General features: G+C 45.3%; 1 protein-coding gene across 2 annotated transcripts in view; it reads left to right on the top strand.

The window, feature by feature from the left end:
- The window catches only part of ACTN2 (actinin alpha 2), a 66,755-nt gene that overhangs the window by 42,310 nt on the left and 5,574 nt on the right, over window positions 1-18,871 (top strand). The window contains exons 8-18 of one of the 2 annotated variants that reach the window (XM_072822982.1): window positions 610-695; window positions 2,111-2,203; window positions 4,172-4,402; window positions 6,842-6,989; window positions 8,552-8,702; window positions 11,862-11,970; window positions 13,413-13,553; window positions 14,980-15,162; window positions 16,264-16,398; window positions 17,320-17,499; window positions 18,122-18,268. In XM_072822982.1, the coding sequence (XP_072679083.1) occupies window positions 610-695; window positions 2,111-2,203; window positions 4,172-4,402; window positions 6,842-6,989; window positions 8,552-8,702; window positions 11,862-11,970; window positions 13,413-13,553; window positions 14,980-15,162; window positions 16,264-16,398; window positions 17,320-17,499; window positions 18,122-18,268 (1,604 nt within the window). The remainder of the gene's footprint in view (window positions 1-609; window positions 696-2,110; window positions 2,204-4,171; window positions 4,403-6,841; window positions 6,990-8,551; window positions 8,703-11,861; window positions 11,971-13,412; window positions 13,554-14,979; window positions 15,163-16,263; window positions 16,399-17,319; window positions 17,500-18,121; window positions 18,269-18,871) is intronic. The other variant, XM_072822983.1, reaches the window with a different exon arrangement.

Raw genomic sequence — 18,871 nt, 5'->3', positions numbered from 1 at the left:
ATGTTTTATTAACCCTTGGTGGTTTTGTAAATGGCAAGGTAAGTACTCACAGAAGGTGTTAAAAGCCACATCCTCTCCAGTGAATTTTGTCCTCATGGGAGCCAGGACCATTCACGGAGCAGAAAGCCAATAGTTATGAAGGTGGGGGTGGGGAAATGGCAGGAGAGATGGGGCCACGGATAGATGCCCGTATTCCCAGCATCCTGCTAGGCTACCTATGTTGCTTAGAGCAACAGTGGCAGATGACCTGATCTGGTCAAAAGATGAGCAGATATGGGCCTCATGAGTCATTAGGAAGTGACCACAAGCCCTGAGAGAGCAGCACACAGTCCCCATATGAACCTCTTGACTGCACTTATAGAAGCACATCACAGGGTAGGGGAGGAAAAAGACCCTTGGCGAGTATGAGAAAAACATGTGGGTTCAAGCCATTCTGTTCACAAACAATGTCAGTTTGAGAGCCTTCTGGAGGCGTAGGGTTGTGGGCCCAAGAAACACACAGAAAACGGATCCGTGTAAACCAATCCGTTCTTCCCTTTGTTCACCCTGGTTTCTACTCTTCATCTGTGTGTGTGTTTGTTTCTGTGTTATTTTTTTCCCTCCCTTCAGACATTGTGAACACTCCTAAACCCGATGAAAGAGCTATCATGACATACGTTTCCTGCTTCTACCATGCGTTTGCGGGCGCGGAGCAGGTATTCAACACGTGTCGATTTGGGCTGCTGTGCTGCTCTTCTGCATTGGTTTTAGTTGTGTGTGCGTGCGCGTGCGCGTACCTGGGTGTGTGTTTGTGCGCTTCACATCTTACCTTGGAATCTTTCTAAGTGTTTCGTGATGACCTAATATGGCAAGTTCCAAACCGTGAATACTTTTTGTTTTTTAACAGCTTTAATTTTAGATAGTTCCTGAAGTGTTTGTTTGTTTGTTTGTTTGGGTGTTTTTTAATCTTTCCTTCCTTCCAAGATATTGTTTTTATTTCATTAGTAAATGGTGGGAAACATTTGCACTTTAGGAAAACACAAGCACCTTGAAAATGGTGCCACATTCATGAGCAGTGACGGGGAAATCTGATGAGGAGAAATGAGCACCTCCCTGGTGCCCCTGTTTCCTCTGCCAAGAAACTGCTTTCTGTTCAGTGATTTGTTCTAACAACTTTCAAGATGAGTCCTAATTTAACTGCAATAGTGAAAGGATAACAATGTTAAAGCCTCAAAAAAAAATCACATTCCTTAAGACACACGTTGTGGGTGAATGTCCCTCAGCTTTCTACCTTATCCACCTGTCTCTTGCCCCTCCACGTACGTGTCCTTGGACAAAATGAATGGGCCAGAGTGGACCAAGTAGGTATCGTGTTTATGATTTCTCCATGACAATCAGCAGCAAATGATGCCAACTGCAAATGGGGCTTGTGAGGCAAGGCTTTGGGACAGGCTAGAGGCCAAAGGGGGTGGCTTGGGCTTCTGGATTCACCACGTGGTCGTGGTTTGGGGCACTTTGCTACCCCCAGCCTCAGTGCCCCTGCATGAAATGACGACTGAGAATTCCATACACCTCAACGACTTTTCGTGTAGGGCACACCAATCTTAGAGCAAGTCTAGCTCTGTGGAAGGATCCCATCTAGCAAGTTCTGTGTATTCATTTTAGGTCAAGAGGGCTGTAGTGAACTCGGTGCAATGACAATATCTATTCAGGACCCAGTTCTTTTTTTTGCTTTGATTTCCAAAGGCTAAAGTTATATAGAGAGCTCTGGCCCTATAGTCATGAGGTCAGTAGAGTACTCAGGTGGACATTCAGGGATGGGGATTTCCTCTTCCTGGACCCATATATTTCTGTCACTAACTTGCTTGATGTTTTACAAAGCTTGTGTTTTAGACTAATGGTATCTTCCCATTATTCCCCACAGTACATTCAGCCTGCCGTGTAAGTCTGTGTAAAAAAGGTGTGAAATGACTCATGAGCCATATCCTCAGTCTGAATCCACCCTAACCTTGACTCTGCACCATCGACAGCACACCATCTGCTCATTACCTCTCCTGCCTCACCACGTTCCGTTTTGTGCATGCACCTCCCTGTCGACAGAGCTGTCCTGTTTACCTATTGTGTTTTACAGGCCGAGACAGCAGCTAACAGGATATGTAAGGTTCTTGCTGTGAATCAAGAGAATGAGAGGCTGATGGAAGAATATGAGAGGCTAGCGAGTGAGGTAAAGGGAGCGGGTGCCCGGCAGTCCTGTCCATTCCCACCCAGAGGGAGAGGCGTGGAGGGGGAGCACCGGCTGTCAGTGTTTTCTTTCTCTGCATTTTTCATCTCAGACAGAATACGAGTAGGAAAATGCACTTGATCTCAGAGGTTGCTCTTCTCATAGCAACATGCTTACTGGCACAAAAGTAATCCTGATGGTCTTCCCAACCACCCCAGATCATAGAAAAAGTTTGCGTGTTTTAAGGAGTGGGGCACGATTCCAAGCTCAGCTCTGCACCACCAGGGTTGGATGCCCCCAGATGAGCCCGCATTACTTTTTGTTTTTTTCTTGCCTTGTTGGTGACTGACCTCCAGTAGCGTGCCCTCCATCACTCAGAAGTCCTGCTCCACGCAGCAATTGAGCATTACAGGAACTGGCCCAGCCTGTTGTGAGACATGGCGCAGCCTTGTGTATGCCTGTGAATATCTAGAGGGAAATGTAAGGAGGACAGAGCCCCTCTCACCCATGCAAGGTGTTTGAACCTAAGAGTCCGTGATGCCTTCTGTAGCTCTTCAGCCCAATTCTGGGTTAGGATAGCACTTTCCACATTGCTCTTCTTTTTGTTCTGATTTAGTTGCATAAATAGCAACTAGGTGGTCTTGTCACTGCCGTTACATTGCTTCCCCCATGCAGGTGATGGGCTGAGTGAGGTGCACAGCCACACACACCATTTCTGGGTTCACTCAGTTACAGTGACACACATGTCAGAGACCAAATGGTTTTTGCTCTGACTTGATTTAGCCGATATTTGGTCTGTCCTGGGAAAAGCATCGGGATTCTTGAAGTAAATCTTCCAAAGTAATGGTCAGTAGTAATCCAATATGATGATACTAAGTTTAAAATGTTTTCATACTGCTACTGTGGGAAAACTCAATTTGACAGCATTGTTTAACCCTGGTGACCAACGTCAGGGTAGAGGCATGACTGGGGCCAAAGGACAGACACTCCTCAGTAATTCTGTCCTTCCTTTTTTCCCCCTGGTCCTTCTTTTATCCTCTTCAAACCCTTAGACTGTGGATATATCACCATATTTTTAAAGATTTTATTTATTCATGAGAGACAGAGAGGCAGAGACATGCGCAGAGGGAGAAGCAGACTCCTTGCGGGGAGCCCGAAGTGGGACTCCATCTCAGGACCCTGGGATCACAACCTGAGCCAAAGGCGGACACTCAACCATTGAGCCAGCCAGGCATCACCCCCTCTTTTTTTAAAGTATATCACCATTTTAACAAATTTTTATTCTTGCCTGCCATCGTTTTCTGAGTGATCGTAAATGTCAATTATTAGTGGCTTTCCAACTTGATCGTAATTCGAGAGAAGGGGTATATATACTTCATCCTTAGGAATTCACGACCATTTTCACTTTTATCGTGTGGATTTCCTCAGAAGCCAGGTGATAGATTAAAATATACCTTGGCATTGAGTCAGTCCCAGATTTACAATACATTTTTCTGATCAATAAGTTCATTAGATTGGAGCTTATTTACAAAATACTTACATTTGAAGTTAAACCCGATTCTTGGCTGACTTTCCATCCCATGTCAGGTTTTTGTTTATTTGAAAGCTCCATCCAGCATTTTTGTCTGCTAATGTCTAGTCCCTGAGTTTCCTGTAAATGTCACATTTTTGTGAAACATGACTTGTGTTGCCTTTCAGTTTTTGACCTGTGTGTGGTACCGTTGGGGCAATCACCAGTGGCCATGGCGGGGGGAGGGGGGAGACACTGGAGTTTTCATTCATGCCACAGTGCATGTGCACAGAGATGCCTTTTTATCCTCTCCTCTCGACCCAGGGTATGATATTCATAGTCTGTAATTTTAGGAACCTCAGGTGGAATCCATTCCAATTGTCAGGTGCTCCTGTTTTTTAACTGGGGGTGGGGGGCAGTTTGCTGGTGTCTCCAGCAGTATTTTTATGTTTTGGGAGCAGCTGTTGGAATGGATTCGTCGTACGATCCCCTGGCTGGAGAACCGGACCCCCGAGAAGACCATGCAGGCCATGCAGAAGAAGCTGGAGGACTTCCGGGATTACCGGCGCAAGCACAAGCCGCCCAAGGTGCAGGAGAAGTGCCAGCTGGAGATCAACTTCAACACACTGCAGACCAAGCTGCGGATCAGCAACCGGCCTGCCTTCATGCCCTCCGAGGGCAAGATGGTGTCGGTGAGTGAGTGTCACACACCCCTGCAGCTCCGAGGCCTCTGCCCTGGTGGGCTACCATGAAAGCTGGGCTAACATCTCCAGTCCTTTCAGCTAATGGATAGAATTTTGGCCCTGTCACTACTTCTCTCAGGATGTTTCTCCCCCACCAGCATGCAGTTCTCCATCTCTAACTGCTCCCGGTGTGGTACCCTCTAAGAGCGGCCTTTATTATGCTTGCGAAGTGCCCCCCCACCTTGTCCTCCTGCCACCGCGGCCCCCGGGCCTCCTGGTGTCTGGCATCTACGTCACATGCCTTCTCTAACCTGTGCCTAGGACCCCGTCCCTTTCCAGGGCCTGGCGCCACATAGGTCTCCCTCTGCATGCTGCTGGCTCCCCTGCCAGAGTCCCTTGCCCCAGCATACGGGGACTTAAGACATTGTGTTCTGGTAGTGCTGACCTGGCCCTTGGCTACCCTCCGCAGCAGGACATCCAGAAGGAGTTGCCTGTGGCAGAGCCCTTCTCAGCTCCTTGCTGCTCCTTTACTCCTTTTACTCTTCACCCTGCAGCCACCCGGTTTGTCTCCTCTGGCGATGGCTCCCATTCAGCTTGGCGGCCTCCCTGGTGACATTCTGGTTGTCACATTCATTTCTGTATTCTTTGCCTCTTTGATCCGGTTCCCCATGCCGCCTCCCTGAGCCTTCTTCCACTCTCACCCTCACTGCTTTCCTCCCCGGCACGGAGTCCTTACACCTGCTGCTCAGAGCTCTGCCACCCCCACCCCAGTCCCCTCACCACCTGAATGCCAGCACCTCCCAGACTGTGCATCTCCAGCTCTGACTTCCTCCTGACTTTAGGTTCCTGTGTCTGCGAGGACATCTCAGAGCATTTCACACCTGACCTGTTCCCCAACCCCTCTGCAGTGTGCTCTGTCTTCGCTGATGGCATTGCTGCCCCTACATTACTGACGTCCCAAGCCCAGGTGTCATCTGGGACTCTTCCTGTCACTTCATGCATGCAGTTCCTCCGTGGTCCCATTGGCTCTGTGTCCAGATTATACCTTGAATCTGTGCCCTGCTCTCCACCTACACTGCCGTCATTGTTTGCTGAGCCTTTCTCTCTCTCTCTCTCTCACTCCTCTCCCCCTCTCTTTCCATCTCCTAGGGCCTCTATCACTGGCCCCTAAAATTCACTCTCTGCACAGTGGCAGTTGGGTTCCTTTCAAAATGGAAACCACAGTGTGTCTCCCCTTCTCTTCAGTCTTCTAGTGACAGAGTATTTAGACAAAGATCCAGATTTATTAACCTGGTCTGGAGGATCCCATATGATCTGACTCCCTCCCTGCTCTGCTGATGGGCCTCTGCTTCTGTGTCCTCCACTCCCATGCAGCCTGTCTCCGCTGCTGCTCCCCGCACACAGGGCCAGCCCCGCTCAGGCCTTGGCGCTCTCTCCCAACTCTTCATGTAACTGGGTGTTTCTGTCACTGAGGTCTTGGATGAGATGCCACCTCCTCGGACGCCTCTTCTCCAAGTGACCTGCCTGAAGGAACCCCCACATTGGGCTCTCAGCATCACCTGACCCCCTTTTGTTTTACCTCCAAGCCCATCACTATTGCAGTGACCCTGTATAATTTACAGTCGATCCTCAAACAACACAAGTTTAAACTGTACAGTTCCATTTATACATGGGTTTTTTCAATAAATATAGAATAGTACTGTAAATGTATTTTCCTTTTGATTTTCTTAATAGTTTTCTTTAGTGTGAGAATACAGTATATAACACATATGATGTACAAAATATATGTTAATCAACCGTTTATATTACCAGTAAGGCCTCTGGCCAACAGTAGGCTGTTAGTAGTTAAGATCTGGGGGAGTCAAAGTTTATATGCTGATTTTCACATGTGTGGGATATTGGTGCTCCTATCCCCACCTCCCCATGTTGTTTAAGGGTCAGTTGTACTTACTGATTCTTTGTCCTCTGACAATCATGCAAGCTGCTCAGGGACAGGGAACTTTCTAGGTGTCTTTTGTTCTTCTATCAAAGTCTCACTAGTACCCGGCACATTGCACAATGTCTAGGAAATGGTTGTTGATGGCTGGCTGGCCAGCCAGCTGAGCCCAGTCACTGAGCATCAGTTGATTTGAACTGAGTCACTTTGAGGCATCATATTTTTCTAGCCAGAAAATTAAAGCCCTGTCAGCCTTTGTCCACCTCTGGACAAGTTTTAGGTAATAACTGGCTGATGAGAACAACCATATCAATTTTAAAAGGCCCTGGTGATAATTAAGACCTTGAAAAGCCCAAACGGTCTTGAGTGGTTATTTGGGGATGGGAGAGGGAGAAGCAAGGAGAAGAAAACACGGAAGAAAACCTGTCAGACTTGGGGCAGAAGGAATTTATAGAGAAGCCCTCAGGTGGAGGGTTACTAACCTGTCTTTGCTTGACCTCAAATGCCCCTAGGACATTGCTGGTGCCTGGCAGAGGCTGGAGCAGGCCGAGAAGGGCTATGAGGAATGGCTGCTGAATGAGATTCGGAGGCTGGAGCGTGTGGAACACCTGGCGGAGAAGTTTAGGCAGAAGGCTTCGACGCATGAAACGTGGGCTTATGGCAAGTGGACTGGCCTGGGGTTGGGTTTCTGAAAAATCAGAGTGGGGCTGTCTCTACAAACCCCATCCCTAACACTGGTGGCCTGTGACCAGGTGTCCCCACCTCTCTCCGCTCTACCATCCCAGTGCTAAATAGCTTCAGGAGGTGGGTGGGAGGACTGATTTTCTAGTCAAGCAGATAATGTACTTTTTCACAAAATGGCACTCGAAATGCCTTCTTCCCACACTTACTTACATAAGTCCTGGCCTCCTTCTGTCTTCCCCCACTTTTGTTCTGTTTGATCCACACGTATCTGTTTATTCCCTGTCCATCAGATGGCCCTGGCCCAGATACCAGCTTCTGCCGCTAGAATGTTTATTCAATTCCGCAAGACAACATGATTTCCCATTTAGAAAATCTGCTTGGAAGGAGGAATTCAAGGGATCATTTTCTGAAGTCTTAGCTTCCTTATTTCACTTAAATTTATCTACGTCCTTGCAAACATCTCTCTTTCTATAGCCATGATACTATGATCTCTCTCTCTCTCTCTCATACACACACACACACACACACACACACACACACATAATTTTACTTATTTTTTCTGCTGCTGTTTGTTGAGGTAGCAGAACAAAACATTCTCCCCTTCACATAATCTATTTTGAGAAAGGTCAGAGAGGTTCATCCTTTGGTTGCCTTTTGCTTTAGTGTTGTCTGATGGTTGATACTGCCCAGCAAGGAGGTGAGAGGCATGGGCCTGGAGCCAGGCAGGTTGGAGTCTCAGCTCTGACACTTCCCAGCTGTGCTCTTTGGATGAGTTCCTAAATCTCTCAGTGCCTCAGTGTCCTCTGCAGAGTGGTATCAAAATGATACTTCCAGCATAGGCTTTTGGTGAAGATTTAATGAGTTCACAATATAAGTATTTAAAGCAGTGGCTGGCGCATAGTGAATGCTGTATTGTCATTGTTGGATATGTGAACGTTTGCCTTCCATTTCTAGCTTTATAGAATTAAATTCTCAGAGGTCATCAACCAGGGAATAAATGTGAGTCCGTTTATAACTACAGCAAATTTAAGAAATATTCATGGGGAAAGAGGTGGAGGTGCAGAACTTGTAGTGTTGGCAGGAAAGAAACCACAGGCTATATTTAACCACAGAAAATCAAGCTTTCAAACCAAAAGATTTGGGGTCAAGGTTGACCTTGAGAGCAGGCCAGTAGAGTACGGGTGTCTCGTCTGACTCTCCCAGGTAATTCTTGTGAACTAACCATCACTAAATGGAGCCTCACACTGGAAAATCAGATAACTGATTCCTCAGAATTATGAAGAACACAGATCTGTGGCATAGCCTGGACTCAGCATGCTTCCCTCCACTTTGTAGACATGAGCTTTAGAACCCAGAAGGATTCTGGAAATGGGAGCACAGTTACAGCCTGGAGGCTGATCACAATAGCACCACTGTGTCTTCCCCCTTCTCTTGGTTGTTGGGAACTGTAGGAATCACCAAGAACTTTACAGGTGCAGGTGCCAGGAAGCTGATGAGTGAATTCAGAGGAGTCATATCCCCTTCTGTAAACTTTGCAGGCAAAGAACAGATCTTGCTGCAGAAGGACTATGAGTCGGCTTCTTTGACCGAGGTCCGGGCCCTGCTGCGGAAACACGAGGCCTTCGAGAGTGACCTGGCTGCACACCAGGACCGGGTGGAGCAGATAGCGGCCATCGCGCAGGAGCTCAAGTACGTGCTGCTGTGCAGCTCTGCCTGGCAGGCCCCTGGGCTGTCCATGGGTGCAACGGAAGGATTCCATGGAAAGTTTCCCCAGAGCACTTCTAGGGCCGGGCAAGGCTGGCCTGCCTTCCCTTTCCCATTCTGAGTCTAGGGAGAACCAAGCTGGATGCCTCTGTGTTTCTTAACAACTAACCAGACTTCAGCTTTGGTTCTCTGGATGTGCTAGAATCCCGGTGCCCTCCCATCCAGCAGCAGCCCCAGCCCCACTGTGGGCAGCTCTGCTTCTAGGAGGGTGAGGAATGAGTGTGGAGGACAGCTTGGAAAGGCTGCCTCCCCCACGCCGGGCTGCAGGGCATCCACACACCAAGACAAAGCAGAAATGCCTGTCCTGCCTCAGAGGAGGAGACACCATGGCCCCACTTTTTCTTTGTCATCAAATAAGTGCTATTTCATTTGCTTGTTTTTTATTTTATGGGAGGGACCAGCAAGGGTTGAGTTCAGGCTGATGTAAGCCTGAGTGGGAGTTCTTGGGTCCCACTTGTCATGCAGCCTCTGGCTGTGGCTGCCCTCCAGGGTGACACCTCCCTGCAGTCTTTCTTTTTTCTTTTTTTTTCTTTTCTTTTTTTTTTTTTTTTTTAATATTTTATTTATTCATGAGAGACACAGAAAGAGAGACAGAGACATAGGCAGAGGGAAAAACAGGCTCCCTGTGGGGAGCCTGATGTGGGAGTCGATCCCAGGACCCTGGGATCACAACCCAGGCCAAAGGCAGATGCTCAACCACTGAGCCACCCAGGCAACCTCCCCCCATCTGCAGTCTTTCGTAGCCTTTTTAAAAGACCCTTGCCCCCTTATGATAAGTAGATTTCATTCCCTGTTCCCTTCCTCGTCACTATAATCACAGACATATCTGCATAAGTTTCAGAGCCTAAAATCCCATAGGGATGACTGTCACAAGATAATTTTTAAAGACCTATAACAAATATTTCCTTTACTATGTTTGATTTTAAAACTTCCATATTGCTCACTTATGACCAGAGCAAACTTGTGAATTAACAGATATGGACTCTTTTTTAGAGGATCCCATTATTTTTTAGCCTTGGTAAATAAACTCTTAATTATTTGTGATCTTCATAATCCAATTTGTACACTGTATTTGTGGTCTTTACAAGAGCATACTTCTTGAACTTTGAGTGTGTGAGTGCTTGTTAACTATTACAATTAAAATAAGGCATGAAACAAATTCTAGTAGCTATTTAATGCTCTGTAACTGCTCTGATGAGTAATTTGAAATGGTTTTACGTGTTGCTCATAAAATTTAAGTAGTGATTTTCTGTTATTATTCCTGGCATCCCTGGTGCTAGTTTCTTCACACTGTTCAAAGAGGCACTATGTGCACAATGTAAATCTGTGTTCATCTCAGTGCATTCCTTCCTTGTCCTTTTTATCTTTCCTAAAATAATAACAAAGCGCTTATGCGGCTCTCAAAGTGCAGAAAAACCAGTATGCACAGTTACACAAGCCCTTCAGAGCAGGTATTTGTAGAACTCTTTGGATGACTTGGTATGAGTTAGGAAAACAAGAAACGGATATACCTCTAAAGGTAATGATGGGGGAGTGAGCATTGATGTCTCCAGCATAGATCCATAGAAGGATCCCAGGTTTTTGTTTTTATTCTTGAAGTCTTTATTCTCCATAATATTTGCATTTTGAAGAGCCATAGCCATTTCTCTTGGAATTCAAGACTGCAAATGGCTGGTATGTTTTGGTTCGGGGGGTTGTAGCAGGGAGCACAAGAAGCTAAGTCTGTCTCAGACGAGTGAGGGGTTATGTGTACATAGAAAGCTGCTCTACATATAGAAAGCTGCTCGTAAGCTGGGCAAGCTCTCCCCACTTCAAGAACCCGCAGCTCACAACCACAAAGCATTTATTCAGTAGCAGAAGCAATAACATTCAGTACTGACAAGTTAATATTATTTAAGAGGAAAAGGAAAGCATGTGGTGAGTAACCATTGCCTTAATTTCTTCAAAGAAGAAATAAATAAGCTTAAGCCTCAGGGAAATGGATTTGGTAGGATGGGGAGGTGAGTTATCTCAGACTGTTTGTGAAGAAGTCTCTCTGAAAGGTATCTTTAAACATTTGTGAGTCTGGCTTTCATCTTAACTTTTTATCCCCAGAGATACCAGGTTAACCTTCTAGTTGGGAATTAAAAAAAAAAATTATTTATTTATTTATTTATTTATTTATTTATTTATTCATTCATTCATTCATTCATTCATTCATTCATGAGAGAGAAAGAGAGGGGCAGAGACACAGGAAGAGGGAAAAACAGGCTCCTTGTAGGGAACCCGATGTGGGACTCGATCCCAGGACCCCGGGATCATGACCTGAGCCAAAGGTAGATGCTCAACCACTGAGCCACCCAGGCGTCCCTAGTTGGGGATTTGTTTTAATGCTAAGTTCATATCACTTTACATTACAAAGATCCCATCAGGATGCAGAGACGGGGCTGGTGGAGAAAAGGAGTTACCGAGTAAGAAATCATTTGGTTCTTGCCATCATACTGGTGGCATCACACAAGTCAGAACTTCCATCTAGAAGAGGAAGGACTCAGTTCTGCTAGTTTTTCGAGGTCCCTGCAGTGCTAGATAAGGTCACAGCGCCCCTTCTGGACATGGTGCTCCCTGCATCCCCCCCCCCCCCTCCCACCAAGCCCAGTGCCCTTTGAGGGGAGCCAAGGACACAGTGGTGTACAAGCTGATACCTGCCACCTCTCCCTCCCCACCCCCCGCCCCTGGACTCACTTTGATGTTCCCATCACTGTGGCTTCAGGCGGCCCCACAGGACTGTCATCCAGGTCAGATGGTTGGCTTCATTTATAGGTACACTGCCACTTAAAAATAATACTCTGAAGCCTGGCCAGAATGAAGTTAGCTTGGGGCACTGAGAGGGCAACACTTCTGTCTAGAAAACTGACCAGCCAGGTTTACTGATTCTTTCTATAATCTGTCAAAGAGTAACGATCATGTTTGCAATTGTGACAATGAACAAAACTCTGAAATACCCTGCCATTTTTCTATCAGATCTCTTTAAAAAAATTTTTTGAGCCTGTGTCCATTTACCTCATAACATCAGGGTAAGTTAATCTTTATTCTCACTTCTCCCAGTGAACTGGACTATCACGATGCTGTGAATGTCAACGATCGGTGCCAGAAGATCTGTGACCAGTGGGACAGATTGGGAACGCTTACTCAGAAGAGGAGAGAGGCCCTGGAGGTGAAGCCTGGTGACATGACATCCTGTCAGCCACCTATTGGCATGAAATCTTTTAACAGAGGCTCTCTAATTAAGTCCCTGTTACTAATTTTCCCTGTGGCACAATGTGGGTGAAACAAAACAGGTTGTCTTGCGAAAGGAGAATATGAAAAATTGGAGAAAGTGGGAAATGCAAAGTTGGTAGCTTTGTACCATCATTTATCTACAGAGCAATGTAGCATACTTTTTTTTTTTCCAATGAAGCATGCTTTTTATTTTTTTTCAGGGAAGCATGCTTTTGAATTAAAAAAAAAAAAAGACATCCAGAGCTAATATGATTATGGTATAAAGTCATTCTGTATCAGGTAGTAATTCTAGTGAGTTTCCAAAGGGCTTTCTATCAAGAGTATATTTAGCTGTGACTTAAGGACTCAAGGGGAACTTTCCTGTGTAGCAGGCAAAGGCAAAATGGCAGCAAACGTTGAAGGAAAAAGGGATATGAAACAGATACAGGATGGGCGTGGCCTTATTTAAGTATATACGGCTTGGATAAACAGCCGAAAGTGGCTGATATTTAGCTGTGCCCTGTTGCCTCTTACCATGGAAGATTCATGTAATGTGAAGGAAGGAAGCAGTGGCCATTGTTTGGAGACTTTTCACATTTAAAATACATGATATCAAGCTTTCTAGATACCAAATGGCTGTTACCTATCCACCTAAAGAAAGGAAGGTTGAAAGAATGAGGACCAAGCGTGAAACAGAGACCTGCCCCTCCCCAAATATTTTAGAACAGGAGGAATAAAATGAATAGGAATGGAAGACTTACAGATGAAGAGGATGCTTTTGCTGTCTACCCACAGCCTCTCTGCCACATGAAACAAGTAGAATGTTGTCTGTGGCTGGAAGCTAGGTGCTTCCACATGCCCAGAAAGGCAGAGAGGATCTCTATGTGAAATCCTGATGATTTGAGAATGTTAAACTGTAGTTCCTGTGTTTTCACTTAGGTGAAACACAGGTGACTTTTGGAATGGCGTGCATCTTCTCTGCACACTTTTTTCTCAAAAATGAGGAAGGTGTGTTGAGTGTTGTTGCCTAGGTGGTTAGGGGATCAGAGCTGACCTTCACAGTACTGCTTTTAGCTGAGAGCGAGTTACTTTATCCCCCCTACAGATTCTCAGTTTTCAAAAAAAGTAGCATGGAACAGAGTACTAGCCTTTCAAAACAAGGCTACTCTGGATGTCTTGAAATCCTTTTTAGATTAAGAAGCCTCTTCAGGGAACTGCAGGGCTCAGTCTAATCACTGAACACTGGCTAATCTTTTGTATATACGTACTAGTGATGAGCACATTGTGATTAACAAAACATCAGATAATAACTTTATTGTTCTGGAATGTGTGTTGACATCTTCAGAGAGAATTTTTTTTATTAATCTATGATAACATTTCTATTTAACTTAACTCCAGAGAACTGAGAAATTGCTAGAAACCATCGATCAGCTCCACTTGGAGTTTGCCAAGAGAGCTGCTCCTTTCAACAATTGGATGGAAGGTGCCATGGAGGACCTACAAGACATGTTCATTGTCCACAGCATTGAGGAAATCCAGGTAAGTGAACCCCTCAGCTCTGTACTTATACTGCACTAGAGATGAATTGTGATTTTAAAAACTTAGAATTCTTTCATTTTGTTCCTTTTTTTGAACTAAGAAAAATGTAGCAAGAGAGCCCAAATTACCCTTTGACCTTTAGCTTAAAGATGTGTATACTACTCTTTGCTGCAACTTAAAAATTAATATCCATCAGACAATGGTGAATACATCTAAAAAGGCCTGTTCTTTAAAAGAATACTGTGGAATCATTGAGTAACATAGACATATATGCTCTTGGGAGGTATTCATGGAAAGGTATGAGTTTATTGGCTGCTGAGTTAAGTACTTTGCAAATACATGCATATTACTGTTTATTAAGATCTGTATAGTTTTGCTGGATGATAAAGCATAAGAAACCAAAAAGCAGCACCATCTGTCTCCTGCAAACCAAAATTTTCTGCTTCTGATTTCTTCTGGAACATCAAAGTTGTAAGTAAGACTTTTCTAAGTAGTCACGTTAGGGAGGAGAATTACTCTTAAAGAGCCAAGACCTAGTCTATTGAGAGACCAGTGTATGGTGAATTTGATGTACAATGGAATATTAAGGGAAAACACTTTTTAATTCTCTCTGTAAAATAGATAAGTCATCAAAAAGAATCCAAGTATAAAGGAATGCTAAAGATTGGAATTTGAACCCACATCCCTGTCAAGGAACATTCTAGAAGGGTGTAGGGGGAAAGAAATTACTTTGTTGAACGTTGCATTTTTTTTTCATGCATGCGTAAGCAGAGGTTAGCGACCTAAAATCATTTATTTTTGAAATAAGTGAGACTTCTAAGTTTACCATGGAAGCCATACCTGATCTATGAAGTAGTTTCTTTGTAGCTTGGCACTGCAAGGGCTCCCTGTGGCACCTGCATACATTAGGGCCAAAGGATAGATTTGATTAATGGAGGTTTTTAAAGCCCTCAGGGAAAGAGCTGATTTTTGTGGCCTTTTCTTTTTGGGAAGTAGGGATATATTTCTTGGTGGTCTTTAAGTAGAAAGGCAGCAAGTGTTAGGTTCTTTTGTTGAACTGCAAAGATAAGACTGGTCATTATAAAGGGCACCTAAGTTCTGTTTGTCAATGGAAAGTAAAACTGATCCCCAGCAGCTGGGGATCAAAAATTATGAAAGCAAACATGAACTTTTTTAAAAAGAAAATTATTTTTTTTCAAGACCTTGGATTAATAGCCATCAATTAGTCATGGTATCTTGTTTTCATTTTCAAGGAACTTGACTTCTTTTGTGTATAGAATAGCTTTACTAAAACATCCAGAGTTTGTTTTCCTGCAGAGATTCCTGTAATCATAAAATGCGTTTACACATGTGCAGAAGGGAGCATAGAGAAGCCTGTAAAATTCACACAATAGTAAAGTTTTCCTCACTTCTGTCTCTGGGTTAGAGTCTGATCACCGCCCACGAGCAGTTCAAGGCAACGCTGCCGGAGGCTGATGGTGAACGGCAGTCCATCATGGCCATTCAGAACGAGGTGGAGAAGGTGATCCAGAGCTACAACATCAGAATCAGCTCCAGCAATCCCTATAGTACTGTCACCATGGATGAGCTCCGGGCCAAGTGGGACAAGGTAGGTGACTGAGGAGTGGATGTGGGACAAGGTGGGCATTCCCAAAGCCAAGGTTGAGGGAAGAGGTAAATACTTGAGAAACTAGAGTGAATGATTTGCATGATGATCACTTTCCTGCAGTCCCACGTTGCATAGGACTTGAACTCATGAACCTAGCAGGGGGTCCTTAACTTTTTTGTGTCTTGGATCCCTCCGGCGGTCTAGGGGAGCCTGTGGATTCCTTCTGATAATCATATTTATAAATTCATAAAAACATTTAAGGTGGCAATGGAAACAAATGATGTTAAAATACAGTCATTAAAAAAATTTTTTTTAAAGTTGCAGTACAGTAATGGATGGCTTCTGCACAGACACATTGAAAACCAGGGTCTAACAGCAGATCTGATCTTTTTTAAAAAATATTTTATCTGTTTATCCATGACAGACACACACAGAGAGGCAGACATAGGCAGAGGAAGAAGCAGGTTCCCTGCAGGGAGCCTAATGTGGGATTCGATCCCAGGACCCTGGGATCATGCCCTGAGCCGAAGGCAGACGCTCAACCACTGAGCCACCCAGGCACCCTGATCTGATCATTTTGAAGCTGGGATGAGTATTCATGCTATTTTGAGAGGCAGGCAATAACTAATGTCATGTGAGACTGTCTGTGATTTCTACTGTGATCAAGTCACGGTACTGCTAAATACGACTGTGGATTTGCTGCCCACATTCATAATTGAAGGAAATGCTAACTTTCAATTAGAGATCATGAAAATAAAGATATCAGCTTTTCTCTCATTCAAGTTCACAAATCCTCTGCGCTCTGGACTGGCCCCTGAACCACGCCCCCACTCTCCCCCCATCACCCCCTGCCAGCCATACAGAGTTAATGGATATCCCTAATGGGGAGCTGCTAGGGCTAGACCCAGCTCTTCCTTAGTTCCTGTAGTAGTGGCACCCATTCTGCCTCCTCTTCCTATATCCCCTTACACTCCTCCCCTCTTCTTCCTCCTCACCCTCCCTCTCTTCCCACCACTACACTTTGGACTATGAGCACATATTTTCGTACTCCTGTTGGATGCAAGATGGCTTCTAATCCCTGTTGTCCTTGGTCCCTGACAGGTGAAGCAGCTTGTGCCCATCCGGGATCAGTCCCTGCAGGAGGAGCTGGCCCGCCAGCATGCCAATGAGCGTCTGCGGCGCCAGTTTGCTGCACAGGCCAATGCCATTGGGCCATGGATCCAGAACAAGATGGAGGTAGGGCGGTGCCCTTCAAAAGAGCTTCTTGCAACCCTCGAAATTGACCTAACAGTGAAACCTCTTCCACTTACCTCCTGGTCGCCCTGCTTGGTGCTGTGAGGAGCCCTCATGTCATGCTGAGCTTTACCCCCTTGGGCCCCTAAGCTCATGTAATCTGTGGCATCAGTGGATGCAGGGCCCACTACAAAGGGGGCTGAGGCTATTCTTGCTGCCATCCGTTCATTTTGTCATTTAAAAGGATGACGGAGTTCTTTCTTGGTGTTTACCTTCTTTAGGACCTAGATTTTAAACCATCCATCCTTCAGGAGAACATGTGAGGAGTCACAAATACTTTACATTTTTAGAACATGTAAGGAAAAATGATCTTGGAATGGCACTGATTTCGGGGTTCATTTTATCACTAAGAACAGTCAAGAGATATATATCACTTTTCTTGTGTTTCTCCCAGCCTTCTTTTTGGTGATAAAATGTTACCTTTTTTCTTAAAGGGAGAACCTATAAGAATATGAGAAATTCTTTTGACCCTCCAGCGGTCTTAAATCTGTCTGGCAGCTTTTTTCCTGTAGAACATCACCCACCTCCTCCAGAACAGGGCAGCTCTGAGCCAGGGAGGCTTCCCTCTTTGGCAGAAGGAGGCTAAAATAACTCTTCTCTTGCCCTTCTCTTGCTTTGCTGTTTTGGATCTTGGTTGATTTTTGCCCCCCCGCTCCCCCTACCCCCTTCTCTAGATGAACTGGAACTAGAGCTGCTTTCGTGCCATGGTTCTGCTGTTTCCCACCTCACCTGAGAAAATCAAGTGTCTCTGGCTGCTGCCTAACACTGGCATAGCCTCTGAGGCAGAATCAGGAATCCTGGCTTCCACGCGGTTGCTGTGGAGGCTGACTCACCTGCTTTCTTCCCTCTCTTTGCCTCCATCAGGAGATTGCCCGGAGCTCCATCCAGATCACAGGAGCCCTGGAGGACCAGATGAATCAACTGAAGCAGTATGAACACAACATCATCAACTATAAGAACAACATCGACAAGCTAGAGGGAGACCATCAGCTCATCCAAGAGGCCCTGGTCTTTGACAACAAGCACACCAATTACACCATGGAGGTACAGCGGCCAGACACGTTGGGGTGGCTGTTGCTTCTTGCTGTGACCATTCACCTTGTCTTGCGCGGGGGGGCGGGGGGGGGGTATCCCCACACTTGTCCCTACTCCTGTGGGAGGCTCTATGCTGCAGAAGTTAGGGATCTTCATCTTCACTGTCACTATACATGAAAAAGCTTTGTGAACTCTACCAAGAGCTAGAAAAGTAGTAGTTTTCACCATCATCATCATCCTCATCATGAGGACAGTGAATTCATTGCACTGTCTGGAGAGTAACTAACGGTTCACATTTTAACCACTTTAGCCCCAAGCAGGTATAATCCAGGGCCCATCCCGCTACTTGGTTAATGGAAAGCAATTGCTAGTGACAAATTTACTCTTCATTGTGCATTTTACTTAAAAGTGCCAGTCGCCACTATTAGAACCCTGCTCTCACTTCTGGGTGCTTTCCCACTACAGAATCTTAAAAGGAGTGAAAAATTAGAATGAAAAAAGCATAAATAATAAAAGTTTGTTAAGCCCTACTCATCTCCTTCTGGGTCAGCTCTCCAGTTAGGAAGATGAGGAAGACAAAACTGATGTGCTGGAAAGACCCAGAGCTGACCATGTCCTTTTTCTTTGGTAGCACATCCGTGTTGGGTGGGAGGTGCTGCTGACGACCATCGCCAGAACCATCAACGAAGTAGAGACGCAGATCCTGACGAGAGATGCCAAGGGCATTACCCAGGAGCAGATGAACGAGTTTAGGGCCTCCTTCAACCACTTTGACAGGGTATGTCTCCTTGTACTTGTACAATAGGCAACACCAGGATGTGAAAAAATGCATTTGAAATGATATTCATGCTATTAGTTTGAAGTCTTAATGCCCTATAAACATTCCAGGGAAAGAGGATGATTCATGCCAAAGGAAAACAGCCACCAAAAATGAAGCTCTAGGCTCTGATGTTGCGCATGGCAGCTTGAAGTGGAGGTTTGTGTGCACTTTCTGCAGATCTCCCGACAGATGCCTTTGTAATGGAAGGCAAAGCTAGATTTGTTCGAAAGAAAAGCATGTCCCTGATGTAGTCTGGTTGTTGGCCTTAGATCTTCTCTAAAGACTTAGATACGAAACTCTGAGTTTTCCTAAGTAACTAGGTAAAGCACCTCATGACATATAAAACTGGTGTTTTTGGTTTTTTTTAAAGATTTTGTTTATTTATTCATAAGAGACACAGAGAGAAAGGCAGAGACATAGACAGAGGGAGAAGCAGGCATCCTGCAGGGAGCCCGATGTGGGACTCGATCCTAGGACCTTGGGATCACAACCTGAGCCGAAGGCAGACACTCAACCACTAGGCCACCCAGGTGTCCTAAAACTGTTTTGACGTATAAAACT

This window comes from Canis lupus, chromosome 4 (genome assembly GCF_048164855.1).
Source record: "Canis lupus baileyi chromosome 4, mCanLup2.hap1, whole genome shotgun sequence".
Lineage (NCBI taxonomy): Eukaryota > Metazoa > Chordata > Mammalia > Carnivora > Canidae > Canis > Canis lupus.
Note: the sequence above shows the minus strand (reverse complement) of the source record. Positions and strands in the feature narration are given on the sequence as shown.